This window comes from Bacillus rossius, chromosome 3, assembly GCF_032445375.1.
Source record: "Bacillus rossius redtenbacheri isolate Brsri chromosome 3, Brsri_v3, whole genome shotgun sequence".
Taxonomy (NCBI): domain Eukaryota; kingdom Metazoa; phylum Arthropoda; class Insecta; order Phasmatodea; family Bacillidae; genus Bacillus; species Bacillus rossius.
This window is the reverse complement of record NC_086332.1, coordinates 70074733-70094282: the sequence shown is the minus strand read 5'-3', so window position 1 is coordinate 70094282 and position 19550 is coordinate 70074733. Positions and strand designations below refer to the sequence as shown.

The 19550-nt window shown below is 35.8% G+C and overlaps 1 protein-coding gene across 2 annotated transcripts in view; it reads left to right on the top strand.

The window, feature by feature from the left end:
- Positions 1-19550, top strand: part of LOC134530869 (KAT8 regulatory NSL complex subunit 1) — a 286616-nt gene that overhangs the window by 107082 nt on the left and 159984 nt on the right. For both annotated transcript variants that reach the window (XM_063366135.1, XM_063366133.1), the window contains exons 2-3: positions 9943-10065; positions 17230-17618. In XM_063366135.1, coding sequence (XP_063222205.1) covers positions 9943-10065; positions 17230-17618 — 512 coding nt within the window. The remainder of the gene's footprint in view (positions 1-9942; positions 10066-17229; positions 17619-19550) is intronic.

Genomic DNA, 19550 nt, shown 5'->3' with positions numbered 1-19550 from the left:
TTTCAAAGTAGGGGAACCGACTAATGTTGTTCTATAAAGTAAACATGTGATTCTTAAACAAAATATCAATGTCACTTCAAACGCAGGGAAATAAATGCCTACGATATAAAGTGAGAAAATTATATCTGTAGATGTGAGTGAGAAACTTTTCTGTAAAAAATACAACCACGAGGTTTTCCCGACCCCCCCCCCCCCCAATTTCCAAAATAGATATACATTGATTGGTTGATATACTAAGACACAGTATAATCTTTCTATACTGTAGTCTGTGCGCGTGTATAGGATTTAGTATCTATGGGTGATTGCCAAAATAAGGTACCTAAACTATGTATGGTTTGAAAAAAAAAATTATTATATTTTATACACCTGTAAAATTTCTTAAATATTCCCCTGGTTGCGCCAAATTCAGTACAATAAGTGGTCAAGATCGATACATTAAATTGAATTAATAAAATGTAAATAGAATTTTGGGGCTGTCCACGGAGTGGACTCTACTGTCCACCTAACCTTACCATTGATTTTGCTACTTTTTTTAGTGCGTGATTATGTACACAAGAGTCTGTACTTCTTGATAATTTTTACAGTTAAAACTCGTAAAGATTTCTCAGTTTTAAAACTGTCTTTTATTTGGTCACGGATAACTTCAGCAAACAAAACTTTCTTTTTAACTTCTTCTGAATTAGTGTTGTTATTACTAAATAACTTTTCCACTCTCTTCCTAGGGGTTAAGAGTATCTGCATTAGGTTGTAATGAATCTCGTATTCTCTTTATTCTTTTTTTTGTATCTTTCAAGTTTTCTTCGTAGTCTCTCATTGTCCTTTTCCAACTTCCGTTTTTCTTCTTACATTTTCTTCCATTTTTTCCTTGGACGCTTTTTTCCACATTAAACTCTGCAAGTTGAGGGTACTACAGCATCTGAAATTTCTGGTGGTGTTTCAGGAGAATTAATTTTTAATTCTTCAGTTTCTTTCGGTTTTTTTTTTCTCTTTTCGTTGATGTCGTTTCAGGTCTCTCCATTCTTTCCTGACTGATCGTTCATCCCTTTCACTCATATTCAAAATTAATTTTTTCCTCATGTGGTATCTTTCCCTTTCTTTAGCTTTTTCTTCTTCATACGTTCTTGGGTTGTTAGTTAACCTTTCTATAGCCTTTCTCATGCTGATCTTTTTCTGTTCCCTTCGTTTTTTGATCTTATCAGCGAAATTTGAAGTTTTCTTTTTTATGGGAGCCATTATTCTGCAAGATAAATACAAAATCTACCAGAACGTTTATTGGGCTCTGTTGTAATGATAACACATCTGAAAGAGTAAAATTAATGTTTTTTTTTTTAAATGAGGATAGACAGACCACAACCGTGCTGCACGAACATTTGTCAAAGCAGAAAATAATCAATTCAGCAGATTTCAAGGTAAATTATTATTAACATTTAAGGTATTACAAAATCATGTACCTGTGACAATATTTAAATTGTCAAATATCTTTCTACACAAGTATACTGGATCTAATGAATGTAACAAACACAGTACTTAGTGCAGCTGTATGATAATTTTCATAATATATAAATTTCATCAATGATTAAGTACATACATATGTTATGGTCTGTTAATAGGCCTATGCTGCAATGTCAGCAGTTCTGGTACTCGAAATAGCACTAACACTTCCATACAGTTCTCATTAATTCAACTCTGGAAATATTTCACTACGTGTACAATGAATGATGTCCGTTCCGTAGCCTGTGAATTCCACGGAGGGGACGTCCACGTAGGGGACAGAAACTGTACTTTTGTTTTCTAGTCCTTTAATTTTTAAGGTTAGAATATCACTGCATTTGTAAAAGAAATTTGTACGTAGTACTTTTTATCTATTCATCTATTAGAAGTGACAGATATCATTTCTCACCTTCAATAAGCGATCTTGACCAACCGTTAAATCACATGGATCAACTAATGTAAGTACCAATAAATCACCAATCATCCACTTATGACTTGATAAAAAACAAGATAGATTCTTTTCCCTCCTTTTTTGTAGGGTTCAGTGGCCAGTGCTGCACCCTGGAGGTTTATATTGAAACTATTTTGTATGTCCACACAAAGGACCCATTTCCTGGGGACAATTAATAAACATTAATCTTACTTGAAAATTCAAACCTTTGCAGTCCAGCAATTTTATGATTTCTTTTTTAATCTTTGGACATTACAATTTAAAGAATTAATATTAAATAACATACAATTATATTGTCGTGGATAATTAAAATGTTATCAAATTGTACTTGGGGACAGTCCACGGAGGGGACATTTAGCACTTTCCTGATCTCACATCTTAAATACAAAAACATTTATTTAAGAAATAATATAATAATAGGCTTCTATTACATTCAAGCATATATCTTATTGTAAAAATTACCATTAAGTAATACAAATGTATAACATTTTTAAGGCCTAGGGACATGCTTTAGGTACCTTATTTTGGCAAACACCCCTATCATCTATTGCGAACATTTTATACCACTCTTTATGTTACCATACTGCTATACGTAATTTACGTGCAGGCACAACTGTAGAGTATGCCCGTATGTACAGTAGTACACCGCCCGCAGAATAAGATGATGCCTGAGTGACCGTTACGGTATCCTTGCTTGGGAGGGGCAGGTAGGTTGTATAGGGGAGGGAGGCCCAGCGCGCATGCGCAGAGAACGTATTCCGAGACACTCACTTCGCATACCACCCTGAATGAAAACATTGACCAGTCCGCTACGTGCTATCGTGACGTGTTTCATGTTTATAGCTAAACAGAGAATAGTAAACTGAATACGTATTAAACGTAAGCTATCAACAAGTTCGCAGTAGTGGTTCTTTGCTGTAATGTATAAAATACTAGTTAGTTTTTGTAAAGTGTTCTCTCGCAACTTTTTTTACCCCACGTGCTGACTATAAAAATGCCGCCTACGTTATCTAAAATTAAACAGAAAAAACTTCATTCGCAGGCGCGAGAGGTAATGTTTAATGTGTTAAATTTTATGGAAAATGAAGCTCGGAATGGTGTGATGTCGTTATCTATTCCTCTTGAACGTGTGCAACTGCGCACGGCGCAAGCAACGGGAGTTTCTCGTGCTACTGTACAACGTATAAAGAAAGAAGGTCAAAACATTAACGAAGATGGTGAAGGATTGTTCGAGACGCCTAACAAGAAAAGAAAAAAGTCTTCAAAATACGAACTGGATGGGTTTGACGAAGGAGTAGTTTGTAGGATAATTTATAACTTTTATATCACAGAAAAATGTGCGCCAACAGTGTCAAAGCTTAGGGAGAAGTTGAATATTGAGATAGGGTTTCAAGGTTGCGATAGCACCCTTCGTAAAATTTTGAAAATTTTGAAAAAGTTAGGCTTTCAGTGGCGTAAAACGAAATCTCACCGCCTCGTTCTTATCGAAAAGCATGATTTCAGGCAGAAAAGAATTAACTATATACAGAGCATTATGAATTTCAGAAATAAAAACAGGAATATAATCTATGTAGATGAATCGTATGTTATCCTCGCATGTGCAACAAAAGAGCTGGGCAGATGAAACATTAAACGGTGTTCTTCGGCCAGTAGCGAAAGGGCAACGCCTTATTATGATACATGCTGGCGGTAAAGATGGATTCGTGCCAAATGCCCACGTCATGTGGAAATCACATCAAGCTACTGATGACTACCACCACTAAATGAACCAGACCAATTATGAGAAGTGGATTAGGGAAAAACTCGTACCAAACATGCCAACAAACAGCGTCGTGGTATTGGATAATGCACCCTATCACAATGTCCGCGTAAACAAACCGCCAACATCATCGTCAACAAAAGATGATATGAAAAAATGGCTGCAAGAAAACAAAATTTCATTTACTGAAGACATGCTGAAGCCAACATTGTACGAACTTATTAAGATAAATAAGCCACGGCACATAGTGTATTCCGTCGACCAGATTCAAGAAAGTTTCGGTCACACACCGGTCCGACTTCCACCCTACCATCCTGACTTGAATCCCATTGAAGGTATATGGGGTAAAGTTAAGGGTATTGTTGCATCAAAAAATGTCCTTCAAAATAGATAACGTGAAAAGACTTTGCGAAGAACAATTTGAGAGCATGGGAAAAGAAGATTGGGTTCCATTTTGTAATCATGTTGAAACATTAGAGCAGGAGTATTACAGCCGGGATGTTCGTTTTGACATTTAAATCGACAAAATAAGTATTACACCTGGCGGTGTAGACAGTAGCAGTGAAGATTCGAACCCCGAAGATGAAATTGAAGGAATTGGAATTCTTGAGGAGAGCGAGTAAATTGGTGACTTTAATATTATTAATCAATAATAGACTGTAAGTTAATGTTTTTTGGTTGCGTACACTACTCTTTTTTTTTTTCAATCGAAGAACTTGGAATTTCTCAATTTTTTAAAGTGATTTTATTAATCTATAATATAGACTGAATGTTTTTGGTTTGTGTATACTACGCCAGCTTGCTCCCCTTCCCCATACAAGCTTTCTGAACGTTTGTGACGTCACCCAAGCATCAAGTTATCCTGCGGGCAGTGTACATTGTCTCTCTCTCTCTTAGCCACCTGGTGGCTCACTACTTTGTTATTATATGTTTTTATAAAACTGTAAATAAAATTTGTGTATTCTGGAAAAATATATAACTTATTAGAAAATTATCCCTACACACACACACACACTCACACACAGACCACACACACACCCACACCACACACACACCACACCACACACACACAAACCACACACACACACACACACACACCACACCACACACACCACACCACACACACAGAGGAAAAAATATTTCTAATAATATATAGACTATGTGTTTACCGGTATGGTATTGCAACATCAATTTTATGGATACACATTTAATTTATAAAAGCGAAATGAAATCACTTTTAGGCGCTTTCAGACTGTTTGATTAATTAATTGATTGCTTGTTACATTTGCGATTGGGCTTCCGTCCGGTGACAGACAAGTCTCTCTCTCTCTCTCTCCCCCCCCCCCCCCCCTCCCGAATCCCGTTTACTCGTCCAATCTCTGAAGTCTCTTTCTTCCTCAATAAATTCTTCTTCTCATACAGTATCTTTCCCTCAATCCTATTCCACTCCCTCCCCGTTCTCACCAGGAATACTTGCCTTCATCTTTCCGTTCTTCTCCACTCTCTGAATCTTCCACCCATGATCCCTCCTCCCTTTATACACACCTTTGTTCAACCTGTACTGTAAAACTGACGTTGCACTATCCGTATCGCTTTGAAGTGAAAGTGATTCAGCCAATGTCATATTTTGATTATTGAGAAAGTAGTTCTACAGATTATTTTACATTAAAAATGAATGACCAAACTGAATTTTATGCATTCAAAGAAAAAGAAAATGGAAAAAAAATGTGTAACTGCAAGCCGTGAAACCTATCGCATAGCCTTAAGATGGTAGAGGCGGTAGGTGACACATCGTGCCCAGTGTCTATAGAGCATCCCACTCTTAGATTGAAGTGTTTAACACACTTCCACCGCCGTTAGCGCTGTACTTGTTTATTCGTGCGCTGTTGCCATGTATCATAAAACGTTTTTAGACAAAGCGTTTTTTCATAATGTAAAGCATCAAAAAACGCATCAGGCGTTGTGTATTTTCCATACTTAATTACATTTTAAGGAGCCAGAAAAATTAAAAATTAAACTTTTCACTGGTATCTGTTTTGAAGCTTCCAAAATGTATCACATCAAAAATAATTAACCAACAGGTTGTATTTAATCCAGATTTTTTTGTTAGTAAATTCATGTTTTACCACGCCACCAAATCTCAAGACAAAACTGTTTTATGTTTCAGTTATATAATTTCTTTGTCCTGAAATGAATTTCTTTAAAAACTGACAATCAAAAGCTGATATGCGACAATGTTTTTGCTGACAATGATAGATTGTGGTCGAAAGAATGAAAGATGTTTAAAATGATGGAATTTTTTTTTTAAAAGCAACATCATCTCAATTTCACTTACAGTTTTTTGTGTCCAGTTGTGAAGATTTGTAGCGAGGCTCGCTCCAATGCTGTTTCGTAAGAGGAAACAGCCGTGTGTTTGGAGTAGTTGGGTTCTGTCTTACAAGCAAGTTCGAAGATAATGGCTTCCTTAGTTCAGCTATTTCCTTCGATATGTATTTCTGGAGACCAGCCTGTGATGTCTCGCGGCCAAGCGACGCGTTATGTTCGGCGAAACGTTATATATACACTTTTGACGGGTTATAGGTATATTCACAAATGTGATTTTATTTTCTGCCTTGATGTGGACTACTTAAATGTGAACTATGGAAGGCGGAACACTAAAAATAAATTACATTGGCTGACTACGGGGGAGGGAACGCAATTTAGTATTAAAAGTATTAAGAGTTTTTTTTTAAAAAAAGTGAGAAAACAAAACAATTAAGAAACTTTGGTCTGCGGTAACGATAGTGAATAAAAGGTATGGGTTATTATTAACTTATTTACCAAGTTAATTTTACGATTACCACATTAATTCGTACCAATGAGTGTGTGTGGACAGTTTCTTTTTGTAAGTTAGAAAAAAAAGTGGCATTTTAATAAATATTTACAAGCGTGATAGCATAAAATATTATAAATTACGTATTAGCTCTTAAAATGCTTCTCGTGCAATCATAAATTCAAAGATAAACTTGTAATCTAATATATAAAATTCTCGTGTCACAGTTTTCGTTGCCATACTCCTCCGAAACGGCTTGACCGATTTTGATGAAATTTTTGTGCTTATCCGGTATCTATGAGAATCGGCCAACATCTATTTTTCATCCCCCTAAATGTTAGGGGTAGTCCACCCCTAACATTTATTTTTTTATTTTTTGGACAAAATTTTTATTTTTATTTTTTTTTATAATGTGCCATCAAAAATACATACAACCCTAAATTTTCACTCTTATATCACCAACCCCTAATTTTTAATAGAATTTTATATTTTTCAACCCCGGTCGATAGCTGATCAATTAACACTTGATCAACCTTCCCCGCCTACAGCGAGCTCATTACCTGGATTAACACATAGACCACATATTAATATGAAATTCCATTCCTAAGGGAGTGGAAAAGTGATAATTTCATTTTATAACAGAAAAAATCATAGGTCAAAGACATACAAATAGTGAGTGAGTGTCATTTCTCTGTGTCTGCCACATGATCATACACATAGTAAGGTCTGGCAAATTCGTATTTTTCTCCTTGGTGAGACCAGCCCGCTTAGTGGAGCTCGCAGCGGCTAGCAAAATAAAGGTGCTAATAACAGTTTTGTTCTTAACTTCGTCAATAGATAGAGTTGCCTTGAATTTTAAACGCACCATCGTTTGATGCGTTTGTCATGTCTTTAATTTTCGTTTGTTTGTGCCGTATGCGTTCCTATACCATTCATCCGATTGCGATGAAATTTTTGTGAGTTGTTATGCACATGCCCGTGAAGGTTTCTGAGACGGTATAACTATTTTGCAATAGTTGGAGCACAAATCGTTTCAAAAAATTAGTTTATTTCATATTATATAGCGGCACTTTGTCTGTTTTTGTTGTATAAGTGCGCACGCATGACACAATTGATTTAAATATAAAAGAGAGACAGAGATAGTGTGATATATAGAGAGTGAGATAAAGAGAGACAGAGAGATAAGTTGAGATAGAGCGAGGTATAGAGAATGAAATGGGTTAGATAAACAGATATACATGAATAGAGCTATATAGAAATTTATATATAGAAGATATAGAGATAGTGGGAGTTATATATATGTAGATATAAAGAGATAAATATAGATAGATACATATATAGATGTATATAGAGATAAATACACATTTGGAGAGATTGATATATGATTTTTATATGTGGAACTACTTCAAACATATTACAAAACAAAACTGAATGAGGCATTGCAATGCATGCCGAGCATTAGCTAGATATGGAATCTTTTCAATATTAGTAATCTCTTATTTTTAAGCTTTTATTGTTATAGAGTCTAGACTACATACAGATCACCAATTTTTAGATATATACAGGTAAATAACTATACACTGGCAGAACAACGTCTGTCGGGAACTGAAAGTGATATAAATTATTTTGCACACTTGACATTCAAATTAAGAAGACAATTACTAACTGCATCTGATTTCGAAAAATGTCACATTCACCCTGTGTTCAGCCCGGGCAACGCCGGGTACTGTAGCTAGAAATTCCCTAGAAATAATTTATATGGCAAAACAACGTTTGCCGGGTAAGCTAGTGTGTTATAAAGATTTCGCAAAAGCGCGCGCAATAAGCCGTGTACGGTTTATAGTAGCGCTTGTGCGCGCTCCCGGGGTAGCGTGGCGACAAGAACACAATCACGTCCTCCAACGGCCAGCGCAGCACTGAGCTGTGTCGACGTGATGCAACCTGCTGGCGCTGCCTCTCCCACTCCCAGCTCCGACCGGTCTTTCCCTCTTCCCTCCCGGTGCTGACGTGGCGGGACTGCGCGCGCATCGCCTGACACGCGAGGGGTGGGGTCGGTTTCCCGCCCGTGCAACAATGGCGCAACTCACATAACGTGTTTGATTTTATCGCTCATCGTGATGACGTTGCGTTAGTGTTAATATGCTAAGATTGGTTAAGGAAAGTTGTGCGTCGTTTATTCAAATGGTGGTAGGCATGTAAATATTTATTCCTAAGATGTATTTAAATAAATGTGTTACAGTTTTCAGTTACTTATTTAACTGGAGGGCATTTGACTGTAATTATTATAGTTAAATGTTAATGGTTGACACAAATCTTTAATGTTTAATACACATTTTTGTCAAATTCTCTTAACTATACCAAGTTAGTAATGAGTGAAGTGCTGTACTTACATGTATATTAATTCTTTGTTGTACAATTAATGTATTTATTAATATCTAATTGCAACTGGTCGCGGTAACTTAATTGGTTTTGGGTAAAAAAATATTGTTTTTGTGTTAAAATTTGTAACATGTTGGGATTTATAGATTTCAACAACCCATAAAACCTTTTGAAAAAATACTTTTGGAAGTTCTTTGTGGTAATAATTTTAATATATTGTGTGTAGTTGCTTACAACAATAAAAAAATATTCAGGTTTTTATTAGTCCCTTACAAGAGTTTTTAAATTAACTGCCTGTTTCACTATCTCAATCTGCATTCCTTTAATTCATCAGAAAAAGGCAAATTTTAATAACACAAACGTTGTTTCATGCTAAGCATGTTAATTATATCCGGGGGGGGGGGGGGGGGGCTGTCTAGTCAGGAGTGTATTTGTGTTAATGAGGTGGTATGATATTAGGATGTTCGCCATGCTTAGCGTGGTATTTACTCTATAGTGCAAGGCTCTAAACTATTGCATAGTCTCCCCGGCGTGCATAGGGCAACTATGGAATGTGAGCTGCAACCGTAACATTGTATGGTGGAGAAACTAAGGTAAAGGTAAAAGGCAAGTCCCTTCACTGCTTTCAAGAATCTAACCTGGTGTTTCATGCCTAAAAATCTTTTTGAAAACACACTTTTTAGCTGTTACTACACTTTAAAAATACAGTTTTAAAACAAAATACAGAAACATAACTATTTATCTGCCTCAGCATATTCTTAAATGATGTCATAAACAGACACCACTTAAATATTTTGTGTAGTTTTCAAATTGTGTAGATTTTCCTGAAGCTCTACACACAATAGGTATGCCCAGTTAGGCAGGGCCTTAGTACAGATGCCTAAATTAATTCACACTAAGTTATATCTTATTGTAGCTTGTTAATCCTAATTTGTCCCCGATAACTTTTCATGGCCAAAAAGAAGCTTCATTGCCATGTGATGTGAAGGAAGTTGTATTTGTTGTTGGATGTTTCTTCATGACGACTGATGGTAGTGTGTGGTGTTTTAGCGCCAAGCGGTCGGCGTGGCGATGGGCACAAGACAGAGCAATGGTGGCCAGTCGCTGGACCTGGCTGCAGGCACAGATATCCGACCTGGAGTACCGTATCCGCCAGCACAACGACATTGCCAGGTATTCTATGCTGCCCAATTATTTGCATAAGTTAACATGAACTATATTTTCCTTAAATTTTTTTTTTAAACAATACAGTGTTTTAGAGATACTAAAGTAAAAAAAACACAAGTTAATAGTGTTTGAGTTAGTGTGTTGAATTTATTTGGTTGTATAATGTCATTTAGACCCCTAAATACAACTTTAAATTGAGCACTGCTCAAAGGAATGTCTTCACTTAAAGCATTATTTTCAAATTTATCATCTATAATGGAGTTATTTTCCACAAGATCTGCTTGAAACAATAGGCCATTCTTGTGCACCACAATACATTAGAGAAACAAACGTAGAATACATTCAATATTATTGTTAAAATAAACTTGTCTATGTTTTATAAAATGTTTATTAACTGATGCAACAAAACATTTTACTAATTTATATAGATGAGTTTTAAATCAGTTTTTAAAAAGTAAATATAGTTTAAAACATTTATATATTTTTGAGATGAAAATAGCAGCACTGCAAAGTATCATATAAGTAGTATTAAATATATGGAAATTTGGGCTAGATCCTGACCCCCCTGCACTTATACCAGTTTCCTCCTTGAATTTTATGAACCTCCATTCCAGGCAACTGATCTTACTTTCTTCAATCCTAACCTAAATACTGATTGGTAAATGGTGTAAACAGGTTAGCTATCACATAAAGTGGAAGTAAATAAAAATTGAATTGAAAATATTTTGTGAAAAAATGATGTAATTTGTAATAGGTGGGGGCCTATTAGGGATTGAAGGAAAACCAGAGCCTGGCTAGGACTGCGGATTACGTGATTGGAGCAGTTGGGTAATCAAGGTTAAAGGTTTCAGGTACACAGACATTTTATTCAAATTCAATATTAATTCAAAATTAATATAACGTCAACATTTCACACAATGTTGGATACAAAAAGCATGAACAATTTCAATATTAATTCATAATTAATATTACGTTAATATTCAGATACAGTTACGTTTAACCAATGCAAGGTTAAATACAAAAAGCAAGAACAAATTCAATATTAATACATAATAAATATTACATTAACATTTCTGACAAAACGAGTTAGTTGACAATTATAATTTGCATGGGTAAGCCGGCTACACAGTGAACGATCCAATCAACGATCGTCAAAAAGGGACATAATTTCCTTGTCTGAAGTTATATTACAAAAAAGTTACATTTACAAAAGTACTGCAAAGTGCAGGTACACGAAAGAAAGAAGTTACATTATTCTTTAAAAAGCAGTACCAAACAAATACGTGCGACGACGTCTCAGGGGGAGACAGGTAGAAACAGAAAAACGGAAGCGAAGGTTAAGTTAAATTTAAATTTAAAGCAGAAATCCAAACAATTTTTGATGGTGGCGGCCGAAAAGGAATTTAGACAGAACAAATTTAAACAATACTGATTCTACATTAGGGTGAGGGCCACCGCCTCACTGACGACTCGATTCAACTTACATTTCTCCCCTGAGGTCGCACACGCACGAAGACTAAGTCGAAGCTCTCGGACTACATGCTAGTGAAATTAACAACTGGTCAGCTACTGCTGACAACCAAGCCTCACAAAGGCTACCAGTAGAAGAAGGCCCTCATCATGTCTGCAGCAGATTTTATAAACTCGCGCCGCAGCGCGCGCATGCGCATATTGAAAGGGTGGGGGAAACGAGTACAAATTGAACAAACGCTAGGAGGGGGAGAAAAGGAGGGAGAAGGATGAGGGGAGCGAAGTGCCGGAGGCCCGCGAAGACGCGCGCATTTCAAATCGCTACAAATTTAAAAAAAATTAAATCTACTTAGTATTTTTCCAAGTAAAGACATAAAAATGTAGGCGTATGCCTAGAATGAAAATCGGCCTGTTTTACAGTGAATGTGCATAGTAATGTAAAGTTAGAAGAGAAAAAAATATTATGTTTTGAAATTTAAGGTGGAAATGATAAGCCATTATTAGTTGGCAGGACTCTCTTCCACATGTCTATAGTAGGTATTTAACTCACAAAATTTACCACAGTTAGTTAACTGTTTGTGATTGTAAAATATTACTTTTTGTGTGCAAAGTTTGTAGTGAGACCAAGTTGTTTTTATATTCCTGAATGCCATTTTGTCATAACAAAGAAAGGAGTTCTTTACAGTTGAAGTTAGATGCAAGGCTTTGGTTTGCGGTTATAGTTGACATTTCTGCACGAACTCAGCACATACCAAGTTTGTGTCACGCAACTTGTTTCAAAGTCAACAGTTTTCAAAATTAGTATACTAATGGTTTAGGTATCATGCCACTATTTTGTAAACAGCTTAAACAACTTTATATGGTTGTCAGTTTTAGCAAACAACAAACCATCATTTGATGCTTTGCAAGTGACTGTTGGGAAATATATACCAATGATACTACTATTGAGAACTGTGAAATTTGAGTCCAAGTTACATTATGCAGACTATATCAGTGCCCTAAAATGAAATAGAAAATATTTACTTCGCAATTTTGATTTTTAGACCAATTCAATTAATATTTCTTTGAATAATTCTTGCAATGTGGAATAGTGATTTAAAATAATTTCATGGACATAAGCCATCACAGATTTACATCAGTTTTCATAGAGAAACGTAAGAATGCACAACAAAGATACAAAAAAAAACTGTTTATAAATACTGATAGCAACTCATTAAGATTTTTATTTCCTTTGACAGTTCTGTGGAATGAATTGTCAGAAAAAATACAACACAGATGAACACAGTGGACTGACATCGATGAGAAGTTGCAACAGAAACAGTAAATACAGAAAAAATACAACTACATTAGACAACACAGCAACGTACAGATGACCACAATGTCACTAAACTAGTACCTAATCTGTAAAACACAACAGCAACACAGCGATGCACAGAGGAACCCAGTGATGAAACTTAACTGATGGTCAGCACATATGCACACAGTAGGATTTCTATGACAAAACATTTGCAAAGCGATGACAAGCAGATTTCATTTCCTAAAAAAATTGCAAATTTTGTGTCATACAAGTGTAGTGTTCTTCCCTAATAAGGAGGAAAATTGCACATTAGAGGAGATTGAGTTAAAATTATCACTTAGTATAAACTACATGAATATTTTTTAGGGAAAAAGAAGTGTGGTCTTTCTTACACATTTCAAGGGGGATTTTGCTTTTCAATTTTGGACTTTCAAATAGTTTTCCATAGCTTGCAATACAATTTCCTTTTCAAGTCAGGACCTGGCTTGAGCACTTTTAAAGTAACATTGGCCAGTTGAAATTTGAATGAAATAATCAGTTTTATCCTCTTGATAATTACATATTCATTGGAGCTTGATACTAAACATTGGACTGTAACAAGTTGTGGAAATTTGTAAAAATATGAATTGTGACATTAATTTGTGGGGAGGGGGGGGGGGGATGGTTTAAAATGGAAATTATAGCAAAAATATGTGCCTATATGAATTTTTTTCAGTACCAAAATTTTGTTAAGTTTTTATGGGAAATTAATATGGGTAGCAATACTGTAATCATTTCCTGCCCCATTTTTCTCACATTCTATTCAGACTTGCCAGAGGCTTTGTAAACAATGTCACAGGAGAAGCTATTAAACTTTCCATTTATTTTCTATGGAAGATTATATATCAAATTTGACATGTTGAGGTACCTTCATGCTGAAACGGCAGAAAATTTTTATATGGCATGAGGGTAATAATAAATAAAACATTGCTTGTCAGTGCTCTTATGTAAACTTATCAAGAAGTGATGAAGTTCAATTTTTTTCTGGTACAAATTTGTGTTTGAAATATTCTAAATGAAATTATGTAAGGGAAAAAAAATTGGTTGTCTGTAAAGTCGGTTTACGGACAATAGTTTAACATGACAACGTCATAACAAAACATTGATGAAATGATTGCATACTTTTATGAATAAAATTGAATCATTTTTATTTTAATAATAAAAGAATAAATACTTGAAATTATACTAGTAATCAGATTTTTAAAATGCAAGAATAATTAACCTTTATTGCCGAAATTGTTGTTGTAATAAGCAATGAAAACCGCATTTTTTCACTTCACTTTATAAACAGTCGACGAAACAGTTCACGTCTAGATGACTATTAATTAATTTTAAAAACTGGTGTTTAGCTATAAAGTTTAAATATATTTATGAACAAGTTTTCATATAAATAAACTATACTCAAATATCATAAATTATATGAATCACCATAATTCTTTAGTCAATTGTAACATAACCTATTATTACTGCACTCGCCGTGCCTGGTTCCACCGATAGCGGATAGATAACACGTTTCATTCGGTTTGCGTCCGTCACCGTGGATAGCAGCACCGTAGGGAAATAATATTTCGTTTTTATAACACTATTTAATAACAAATACGCATCCCAAATACACCAAACTTATTTATAATGTGTTATAATAGTTTTTAAAACATTGTGCAAAAGATCCCGGGTGTAATTTGAATTATGTCAGGGTGGCGACCAACCGGGAAAACCGGGAATAGTCTGGGAATTTTGCCAGCAGGGAAAAGTCATGGAAAACTCAGGAAATGTTTCAAATAGTCAGGGAAAAAATTAAATCTTGTCTGAAGTTCCTGCTGCAGCATTTTACAGCTTAATATTATTCATAGTATTTGTTAATTGTATGTAGCGAATTATTAACTGAAATTCTGAATACTATAATTTATACGAAGTTTGACATTTTAATGAAGCCATTTTTGATGTCGCGGGTCCATGAAAAACTCTTTGCTGCGTTTGTGTTGCTGTTAACAACTGGATGGCGCGCGGGGGCAAGCATTGTATTGCCACCATAGTCATGGTACGTGTACCAAATAGTTTTATAGCTCATAGTACACCGAGATGACCGAGATAGTTTTATTTTTGTTTCTCGTATTATTGGTAACTGTGGTACAAGTACACGAACATTTTGGGAGAAAACGTGTGTGTTTTTTTTATTGTTCCCAATCGTGTAGTGCTTCTCTACGTTTTACTTTTCAGATGTACTATTTATTTTATTTTGCTATCCTCTTTGTGTAAAAATTTTCAATAGTGGCGTGTACAGGTTTTCAGTATTATTTAGTAAACTAGTCGGGCTTTGTTCTGAAGATAAAAAGGAGAAAATAGAAGTAAAAGACAAAGAAGAAGAAAAAAATGTGCGTGGGATCAGATATGAACGTGTGGGCTTGGGAAGAATATTGCCGTTGCTGAAAGCTAAGAGTAAATGTGAGTAATGGGTTAAAGTGTTTATTCGGTTATATTCAAATTTTTAGCCCTTTACTTTTATGGAGTAAACCATTTTTTTAATGAATTCCAATACAGGATAAGAAAAGTGAAAGGTAAATATTAAGAGTAGCTAATCATTAGACTTGCGCATAATAGTTCGCGACCGGGAGCGCTCCTTTTATGCTGGAATCACAATGTCCCGACGGCCCCGACACTGCCCAACAAGTTCAATAGCCAATGAAATACAAGCTCGCCGTGACGTCAGCCCGACAAAATACGCACCCCTACGGCCCGCAAGGAATATATTCTATTACTAATTTTGTCGTGTCGGGCTGCCCGACAGAAAAGAAAACGGCAACGGAAAGGAAACAGTACAGAACTGAATTTCAAAAATATTTACCTACTTGGTAAATCTTTTTGCTGAAAAGTGAAATTTCGTTTTACGTGTGGGTGAATTGAAAAAATTTGTAGCTTGCCTTAGTCTGTTTGTATAAACATAAACAGATATAATCTTGTTTATGGTTTAAAACGTTATTTTAGAATCCATCTTTTAACATTTCGTTTCTTTTTAATTATTCGCACAGCTAACATCAGGAGTATTTTTCTGTCCCTCACTGACATATCATTATCTTGTTTCCTTGTAACTATAATAAACTACTCTTTGTTTTACGAATCAACTTAACCTTACTGCGTATCGCAGACAACTAAATGTTTTTCTGCACTTCAACTGTCAATAATAAATAAAAGAGCCTACTTTGTTTTTAGTGCATTCTATAATGCATTTTAATTGAAGTATTTAGCTTGGCACAATTTGCCGAAGGCCAAATTGAAAATCTTCTGGTTATTTTTGTCGTGGTATTGTGACCCTACGCTTTTAAATCTGTCGGTCGGGCCTGTAGGGTCGGACCCGTTGGGGCATTGTGATTCCAGCTTTAGTTCGCAGCTCCTTGGCGAACTAGGTCGCTCATTTAGTTCGTCCGCTCCCATCTCGAATTCAAAGAAGACAGGTCACAGATAGTTTGTTCGCTTTGCTACCGCTACTGCAGGCGATCTTCTTTGTATGTTATAGTAATTTTTTATAATGATCAGTGTTGTGAACACCTAGATTATTATCCTTTTTGGGTTATTATACATAAAATGAGTAAATAAAACCATAATTTTTACATAATTGGGTAAAATGGCATATATAACAGTTCTGTTTTTAATCTTCACTTAACATACACTATAATCGAAAAATTTTAATTTCTAAAAGCTATTATTGTTTGTCTGATTTTGGTTTGACATATATTTGTGTATGTTATCTGATAAGTTAGTTAATATGCAAAAATAAGAAGGGTTTACTCTTAAAAAAATTGATGAGATTGTTAGAAATGGTCAGGGAATAAAAATGATTGTCCTGGAAAAGTCAGTGAATTTATTCTTTACAGTTTGGTAGCCACCCTGTATGTGTAACTGTAAAACACCATTGTTCGTTAAAAACGTAGTATTTGAATATTCAACATTACCTTTAAATAACCGTACCGATTGTGCTGAAAATCTGTGGACGATCGTTAAATTACATAATATTAATAATTCAAACAACGAAAATATGATTGAAAAGTCAAATCGATGGTTGTTCCAATCGAGTGAAAGAGAGATGCCACGCATGCGTACAATGAGCACAACAGGACACATCCGTAGTGGGACAATGTGCGTTACGGGACACTTTTTTGTGCGTGCAGCCGGCGTTCATCGATTTATTAGACGTCGTTACGTCAAAAATGTCTAATCAATAAAATCTGAGAGTTAAATAAAAGTGTTTGAGATGAGTTTAGAATTTGTGGGAATGTTGAGTTTGGAGTGACTGACAAGGCAGTGTTGTGGTTTTGCTGTCAAGGTCTCTCTTAAAGCAGGGTGCAAATTGTGATGTGTGTTTTGTGCAGGGAGGTGCGGAGTAAAAAGGGGCCAGTGGAGTTTGAGGATTCAGCCTCCCCACGCACCAACCACGTGGTGGTGAATGGCTTCCACGGAACGATGAAAGCGCGTGGGACTGACGAGAGTGCAACATGCGGCAGCTGCAGTCGTGTGCGACCGCTCGTGTGCGAGACGTTCCGCAAGCGAACCCTGATAAACGTTGCGGACCACAAAGTGGCCGTGGGGTCGAAGCGGGCTGCACGGCCCACCAGTATGCTTTGTTGGTGCACGCCGTCTCGGCCGCTGTGTGCTCTCTGCGCGTCGCGGCCGGAATCCCAGTGTCTGGAGCAGCTTGTCGTGCCAGAGAAGGTGGCGTTGCACGACCCCTACTTCCACCCCGTGCTCTCCTTCCCATCTGGTGAGCTGGCCAGCTTGTTCAGAGATTGTGTCTGTGTGTGTCTTCAATGTAGTAGCATTCAAAATTATATTTCTCTTGACACCTCAATACATAATCCAGTTGAATTATTTTTTATTAAAGTCTGTCAATGCTGGGTTTTATTTGGCAGTGAAAGTTATTTAAACCATACATAGATTTGTAAAAGAAACTAAAGCTGTTAATTATTTTCCACACATATAAATAGCTTAAAATATTTGTGTTAATTCACGTATGGTATTATTTAATGCTTTATTGGTGTTTTCTAGGTAGTCTGTTAACCTAACGTTATTTCTCCTGATAAATTTCACAGCCAACTTTAGTTTTGGTGCTGGGGTATTTGGAGTTGATTTCATATGAATTTGGTGTCCTGAATTCCAATATAGCATTAGGTTTTGCCTATGAGGTCAAATTTCTAAGATAAAACATTTTAGTGAAATGTACGTTACATTATTTTAAGTTAAACCAAGAATCAGATCTAAAAATTGCACATGAAATTCTTATTATTAAATAACACAAATATAATTTTACAGTAATATTATATTATACAAAAATTATTAGTATATACTAAGATTATTATATATACAAAGATAGTACCAAGTGATCAATGGAACCAACTATTCACCCAACACTTCAGAAGCTTCTTTTTTGTGAGATTCTTGAATATAACTTGGAACAGTACCTTTTTAATTCCAGCAATAATCTACCATCATGTGCACATCCCATCTTCCTTGATAGCGGTCCTCCATAATTTTAATATCTTGATGAAAATTTTCATCTTGTCCCTCACTGCTGTCTCCTAAATTTTCAGGAAAACAGTCCAGGGGGCTGTGTAAATAGTGCACCTTAATACTCATGTTGCACCCAAGGGATTTGAAATTTTTAAGCATATCATTCATACTAGTTCAACATAGTTTTCTGCTTTTCGTTGGCCCAGAAAATTTCCGACAACTGCAACAAATGAAGTCCAGCCTCATTCATGGCAATTACGAAGGCTTTGTCCTTCGTAATTTCTTATTTCTGGGTCATTAACTATTCCTGTTTTAATTTTTTCCTTACTCAATTGAGGCATTTTCCCCCCTAAAAATGCAGAGCATAATCGTCCGTATCAAGAGCCTGTACAAACTGCTTCATAAGGCCCAGCTTGATATGCGGTGGAGGAAAGATGATTTCCTCTTTTTCAACTAAGGGTTCATTAATAAATTTTTTTCTCCAACGACCATGTCTTCTTTCTTAAGCCACTCTTGTCTAACCCAGTGGTGTGTTTTGTCTCTGCTATCCCAGAGGCACAAGAAACAAGAATATTTTGTGTGGTCACTTTGCTGTCGGAGGAGAAAGTTTACCATTTTAAAGTCCGCACAAATCACCAATTGATGTTCATGATACCTTATCTTCTCACCAAAGCTATGGTGCTATATGTTTCTTTAATTGTCATTGAGTGAAAAATTGATATTAAACTATATTTGTTCCCATTGTGTAGAAGAACATTTCAGGCTTTGCTTTGAGCTATCAATAAATAGGTGACAATCGTCTGGAAAGTATTCAGGAAGACTCGTTATTTCCAGTAGTCCTCTAATATCTTGACAAAATACAAGATTTTCTTCTTGAGAGAAGAATAGTAGCAGACCCTATTCTTTTGTACGGTAAAAAGTAATTTTGGTTTCTTGTTCCAGTAAATTTTTTTTTTCTTCAACCTGGAAGCCATTAATTGAGAATCTTCTTTTGATGGGTTAAGATCTCTGATGAGGTCATTTAACTCATCCTGGTTGAAACATTGAGGAATTGTTGACATCCTCTCATAATCTCTGTCACCTTCATTAATATCAGAAGGGTGGTTATATGGACAACACTCATCCTCAGAAAGCTCTGGAAGCTGGTGAAATCCTGGGTACTTCCTCAGAGTGAGGGACCGGGTAT